Source organism: Cornus florida, unplaced genomic scaffold (genome assembly GCF_030987335.1).
Source record: "Cornus florida cultivar Cherokee Brave unplaced genomic scaffold, ASM3098733v1 CherokeeBrave_3.0.0_Hap2_Chr10, whole genome shotgun sequence".
NCBI lineage: Eukaryota > Viridiplantae > Streptophyta > Magnoliopsida > Cornales > Cornaceae > Cornus > Cornus florida.
Window position 1 is genome coordinate 87,168,366 of NW_026775580.1, and position 6,705 is coordinate 87,175,070.

The 6,705-nt window shown below is 34.3% G+C and overlaps 1 protein-coding gene and 1 long non-coding RNA gene across 2 annotated transcripts; one reads left to right on the forward strand and one right to left on the reverse strand.

Annotated features, from left to right (window-relative positions):
* Positions 1-12: 12 nt before the first annotated feature.
* LOC132278066 (class V chitinase-like) lies at positions 13-2,203 on the reverse strand. Its single transcript, XM_059779893.1, has 3 exons — positions 2,093-2,203; positions 1,871-1,981; positions 13-567 (listed from the first exon to the last, which is right to left on the reverse strand). Exons 1-3 carry the CDS (start codon positions 2,201-2,203, stop codon positions 13-15), a joined length of 777 nt encoding a protein of 258 aa, XP_059635876.1.
* Positions 2,204-2,740: 537 nt separating this feature from the next.
* LOC132278665 (uncharacterized) lies at positions 2,741-4,510 on the forward strand. The gene is made up of 2 exons (XR_009471101.1): positions 2,741-3,125; positions 4,184-4,510. It is a non-coding gene; the product is annotated as an uncharacterized LOC132278665 (long non-coding RNA).
* The last annotated feature ends 2,195 nt before the right edge of the window (positions 4,511-6,705 follow it).

The window sequence follows — 6,705 nt, forward strand, 5'->3', positions numbered from 1 at the left end:
ATGTACCCAATCTTAGTTCCTCCACATAGCCTCAATTGGAAAACTAACCGAATCACCAAGATATGGTGAGTAGTGAACAGCCATTGTTAGAATATGTTGCGACCTACGAAAGTTTCTTGACTCGGATTCTATAGCGATTCGCCACTCATCAAGAAGGATGGCCATATTGGCCATGTCAGATTCAGTACTCAGCGAAACCCAACAAAAGTCTAGGCCATGAAACCCATAGAATCTTGCTGTTATTATTGAAGACTGAATGAAAGACTGCCTAGAAGAAGATTGGCTGATCATTGAAGAATAGAGTGAAGAGTTGGCTAGTCCACCACCAATGGATAAAAGGGTTACGACTGACGGATTCTTTTGCTTGATGGTGTCGGTGAAGGTGGAGAAGTAGTTGTCGTCTGAAGCAGAGATGGAGAGTTGGTATGTGGAAGAGTTGAGGCCTGCATAAGCACATATAAGGTGAGTGAAGAGACTTGAAATTATATCAGTGGTAGGGAATTCGCTACCAGAATACCAGTAACCAGCTTTAATCCATGTGAGTGTTCCAGAAGCTGAGTATGGAAGCTGGAAAAGAAGAAACAGGAGGGAGAAGAGGGTAATCATACTGTTAGGTCTTGAAAAAAAGTTCATTTTGGACGTAAAACTATGCTTCAAACATTTTCAACTGCACTTATTCTCCTCACTATTTTACACAGTCCAAACCTTTAAAAGCTAGCTGGATTAAGTTGAATGGGCACTATTCTCAATTCAGTCAAAACTATTGGCTGGGTAATTCTTCAGTCTATTCTTTAATGTCAAGGAAACATTTTTTACTTCATGTGGTCGAATTAAGTAGCAACAGGTGACCATGATGTGAAGCCATGGGAATTGGCCACTTAGGGAACCACATGCGGCAGTAAATGGTAACACGTATATTTAAGGATTGGGGTTTGAGTAAATCAAAGAAGCAAGTCAACGTATGAGGAAGGTAACTCAATCTCAGCAACTGAGGTCCTAATGAAAAAGAATGATATTTGAAGAAACCTGCAGAGGACCTGGCTCACCAAAGGTTTGACTCAAATCAAATTCAAAAAGTAAAGAAGATCAAGGAAAGAAGATACTGCAGCAAAGAATTAGAAAAAGAGGTTGGGTTGAACTTACTATAAATAAAGGAACCATTTTATTTTCAAGCCATGCAATTTCTTTATAACCATTTTCCTTTATGCAGTTTTCATTTCAATTCATTTACATCCCACATTATTTTATTATCATTCTAATATTTTTTACCTTCAAGTCCTTACATCAAGGAAGTAAGAACTTAGTAGAAAGTTGTTCCTATTATCTCTTCTGCACAATCGCCTAAATCAACCATAAAAGGGATAGTTGACGTCCAATCTCTTGAGTTTAATATAGACTCTGGCGCGCAACCCATCACTCTTTAATCGGCCACTTGTTTATGGTTGGGGTTGTCACCTAGGGCGACCAATCGGACTCAGTGCAGTGCTTATGACAAGAACAAGTGCCATCGGCCCGACTTAAGTGTGACCGGCCGGTCGCACTTGCCTCATTAGCGTTATGGTGATTTGTTCGACTTCCAATATGTTTAGCACAAATGGACCAGCTACTCAACATAATATCCGAATCAGATGATTTGATTAATCAAATTGAGCTGACAAAGGAGAAACTAACACTAACTTTAATGCAATAAAATCCCTTGTATTTGCAAAGTCAAGAACTTTGAATCTTATAACCGATTTTGATTCAATTTTTATATACGTTTTTAACTTTTCAGATTACTTCGAAAAGTAGAGAACATTTCAAAATTTTGTTTGTCAGTTTTTGTAGAACGGACTTCCAATATTAGACAGCAAAGCCATGGCCTACGTACCTCCATATTCCAAATGTCTGCAGCCTCTGTCTCTCCTCTACAGAAACCCCGTCGCACTTGTTCGGCCCATTTGGAACTTTTTGCAAACACAATTGGGGCAGACCTTATTGGCTGGATGTCGCATCACTAGGGAAACCCAAGAACAACAGCAACTCTGTCAACAAACTCGGAAAGAGAATAATAGAAGAATCTTCAGAGGAATATGGTTCTATCAAGAATCACAGGCTCAATCAAAGAGAGGTTACGCCCCTCATCAATGAAAAATTCAGCTTCGGCTAGGAGAGTTCGACACAACTGAGACCTTCCATCCTTCTTCGTTGGCCCTCCGGACATCTCTTTCTAAGCTGCTCCGACACAGGAGCAAGCTGAGCAGTGAGCACCACTTGTGGTCCACCGGATTCGAAAATTAGTGGCAACTCTGACGAGCAACAGAGGTTGAGTCTAACGGTCCTTCGGTTTAATACTTTAATGCTATTTTGTGGGCTTAATATTCAGCCCAGTGCTTTTGATTAGCTTTGGGCCTGGTCTTCCTTAGCCCACATCCCAATTGACTTTGTACGTATCTATACTTGTACAGAAATTACACACATTTCCTGATGTTTGGACAAATTTCCTAAACCCATTCACTCGTTGTCTAAAATGACTTGGAATGTGAAAAGTTAATAATTTACTTATATTATGATAATATATTGTATTGTTTTCTATAGCAGAAAATGAGAAATTCATCATTTAATAAATTTAGTCAATAAATTTGTCGATAAGAAAACTTTAGGAGTATCAATATGTCGTTCTCACATGTACTAAATGTCAGAATAAGTCAAAGTAATAACGGTAATTTTTTCAAACCTAGTAGTATAAGTTATGGATGTGATGACCAAGTTTTTTTTTTTTTTTTTCTTTTTATATACATTTTTTTTATTTCATTTTGTTATGTTATGGGGCCTAGATTGACTAGTGGATGAGATATATGTGGATGAGGATGTGTGTGACATGTATATGTGTGTTTGTATAGAGAGAGAGAATGAAAGACAAACCAAACCCTCTCATTCTTCCACTCCACCGACACTTTCTCTTCTCTCTCCCATTCTTTTCTTGTTCATTTTACTTCAACCATTTCACCTCCAACCTTTGAGATTTTGAGCTTGCATAGAAGGGAAGTTGACGGGGACTACGAGAGGAACAAAACCCCTCAATCAATTTCAGATTTGGAGCACATTTTTCCTTTGGAGTAGCTAAGGTTTGCTCCTAGCTTGAGGTAGGGGTGTATTGTGCTTATAACCTAGGAGTTCTTGGAATTTTATGACCATTGTGTGAGTTATGCATACACTTGTGTGTGTGGGTTGAATTAGAAAGCTTATATAATGATTTAATTACATGTCATAATGTTTTATCGAGTTTTTATGATAATTTTCATGTGTAACATACTATTTGTTCCATTTTTTATATTATTGATATTTATTAAAGTGTTAGATTTTAGTGTGTGCAATTACTTGTAATTAAAGTGTCTTACATTTTGTGGTTGTTCATGGATTTTTATATATTTGTTATTTTGTAAGGGTTAACTTTGAATATGTACATTTTTATAATGACATTAAACTTTTAATGACATTAAACTTTTACATACTTGAAACTTGATATAATAACAATATGAAATCACATGACTTAAAAATACCCAATTTGTTGACATTAATCAAAGAGTATGCCATTATAGTGACTTAGACCATAGGACATGGATTGTGTGATTAGTATAATTTATGTGCACATGTGAAGTACAATTTGGGCATATCATGGTATATGAATTATTTTGTGGATTTGTTTGTTGATTTTAGGAGATACTCAGGGGTTGTTACTTTGAGAATGTGAGGGCTTGGCGCTCGCGGGTGAAACATGAGTTTCCCCACTTTATATTGGTCAATCGGTTAGTTTCTGGTAGACTTTTAATCCAAAAACAATTATTTTTATTTAGGTGCATAGCATGGCTATGTGACCGGGAGTGTGGGTGTGTTCCGAGTTATCCCATTAATTGATTTCGACTTTTATTTTCAAGTTGACATTTATGTGTTATTGCAACTTGTGTATTTATGTACATTACACTATATTATTTATGCTTGTCTTGATGAATGAATAAATATTATTTATGCTAGATTAGGATGATCCTATTTAGGTTCCCTTGAGACTAGACGTTAGGGAGTATGTTCCTTGTATTGTATGGCCATGCAATGTTTATAGAATTTTGAGAAACCTAGTTTATATTCATAAGACGTTCTTACGAAACAATTCGTTGCTCACCCCGTTGATTCTTATATTTTTCAGGAAAGGGCATTGCACTAGAGGAGGTTCCTCATCCCTAGCTTGATTGGGATATTGACAACATTTTTGAGCTACTTGTGATAATTGTAACATGCATTGTGTAGCTTACTTTTAGACTTGTATTGTAACTCATGGTGTATTTGGATAATGTATTTGATGATACATGTTTGTAATATTCTGTTGGAAGGGGAAAATGACTTAGGAACTCACACATCCATCTTTGGAGTTCTTATGGAATTTCCTCTCTTATCTCAATTCATGTAATCCCATAACATTATTTCTCACCTTATGGTTTTAATGAGGCCATGGAGGCCATAATTTCTACTTGGATTATATATGTACCATTTTCTATTTAATAACCTTGAAATTAAATTTTTAGACTTGTGGTGGAATTAAAACAATCACTATATGATGTATGTAAACACGGGTGCACTTAATTAGATTAATGTAAATAATTTATTAGATATGAATTTAATCACAAGTGGATCGTGATCGTGGCTTCCATGTATCTAAATTTATTATAGGTCCTTTAATTAAAGTCATGTACTAACTTGTCCCCATGAATATGTTTGGTCTGATATATATATATATATATATAACATTTACATTCATACTGCATTATTTTATACCTTGTTTATTTTCCCATTTATATTTAGGAATGGATTTTGGGGCTGGCAATGTTTTCCATACTGGCAGATCGTCCAACTCACCTAGCTTGTTGGCCATATGTGCCAATTTGTCATTTTAATTTCACGCCTACTGTTTTGCCAACCTTCAAAAAATTATTTTCCTTAAAATTTATTATTATTATTGTTGTTGTTGTTGTTGTTGTTGCTGTTTATATGGTAAATGACACCGATTTTTCTCCAATTAATTATTTATTTTCTCAAGTGAATCTATTTATTTATTTATTTTTATATTTATTTTCCTTCCTTTTTTTCGCGACCCGAGTCGTGGGATTTGGGACGTGACAATGGAACTACAACGTTGCTTGTAAACATAGGAGAAAAGTAGAATGATTTTGAAGTGGTCTTTGTAGACAATTAATTGATTCCAAGTTCCAACGCCAAATTCAAAAAAAATTTAGATGGAGTAACTGGGATTCTTCAATAAAAGACCCCTTTACACATTTACCTAATCACCATAGCATTAGTTATCCAAAAAACAAATATACATATATAAATATATATATATATATATATACACACATACACACACACACACATATATATGGTTAAATTTGGGAGTGAAGTTGGGGAGTTACAAAATGGGCTTTTGGAACAGAAAGTAGATGGCTTGCAGATGTGTTCTTTTAAGGCCTGTTTGGCTGGGCTTTCTGTAGCCTCAAAACAGACTTCTAAGCTTAAAAAGCTGGGGAGTTACAAAATGGGCCTTTGGAACAAAAAGTAGATGGCTTGCAGATGTGTTCTTTTAAGGCCTATTTGGCTGGGCTTTCTGTAACTTCAAAACGGACTTCTAAGCTTAAAAAGTCATTTGCAAATAATAAAGAGCGTTTGGTAAAATTTCTAAAAATGCATTTTTAAAAAGTCTTAGTGATTTAGAAGTCCGATTGACCAAAACCAATAAAACATGCTTCCTAATCGACTTCCCGCAAGTTACACAATTTTTTAAGTAATAAATAAAAAATTCATATATTGTCCATTATTTAACCTATTTTCATTTCTAAATTTCATTGCAAACTTTTATCTTTCTATTTTTGTATCATCTTTTTTTTTTTTTTTTGAAAAGTTATTTTTATTTTTTATTTATTATATTTTTATTTTTTATATCATCTTTTTCCTTCGTTCTCTACCCAAAAAATAAAAAAAAATAATGCTGAGCAAAATTTCACATAACTTTATTGAAAATAATATTTTTAAAAAATAATTCAACAAAGGAAGAACAAAAAGATTAAAGAGTAGTAGGAAAAAATATTATTGACTCCTATTTGACTTCATAGTCTGAAGAGTTCCAAGATTTATGAATTCTGATCCAAAATTCAATCCTATGTAGAATTCAAAATAATTTTTCTTTCTATATATATATATATACACACACACACACACACACATATATATATATATAATTTTTTTTTTTTCTTTTTTGAAGGCTACCCGTTCCGCTATTAAAGTGATTTATAGTTATAAATAAAAATAAAAATGGAATATTTTTGCTGTCATCTCTCTCTTTCGTTTTATTTTTCTTTTCTTTTCTTTTTCCATCTATTTCAACCTTTATCATGTGGTTAAGGGGGAAAAAAATTCTACCATGTAGATTGGGTTAAATTTGTATACCTAGATCTTCACTATGCTAATTAATCGTTGTTGCATCATTACTGATAAGGAGAATTTAAACAAGAGATAAGATGACATGGTTCAACTCGGTAAGGATAACCTCGGCACAATTTTAAGTTCAAAGGGGTAGATCATCTCCCCAAAAAATCTGGCAACAAACGAACCTCCTCTGATCTCGCAAACAAACTAAGGAAGAACGGCTATAAGAATTTTTCCTACCAATCAATCGGG

Excerpts from the sequence above, each read along its gene's own strand:
- LOC132278066 (XM_059779893.1), bottom strand. The coding sequence starts at position 2,203 with ATGTCCGGAGGGCCAACGAAGAAGGATGGAAGGTCTCAGTTGTGTCGA. Across the intron at positions 1,982-2,092 it reads ACCTCTCTTTGATTGAGCCT|CCAATAAGGTCTGCCCCAAT; the intron begins GTGATTCTTGAT and ends TGCGACATCCAG. Across the intron at positions 568-1,870 it reads CAGACATTTGGAATATGGAG|CTTCCATACTCAGCTTCTGG; the intron begins GTACGTAGGCCA and ends CTTCTTTTCCAG.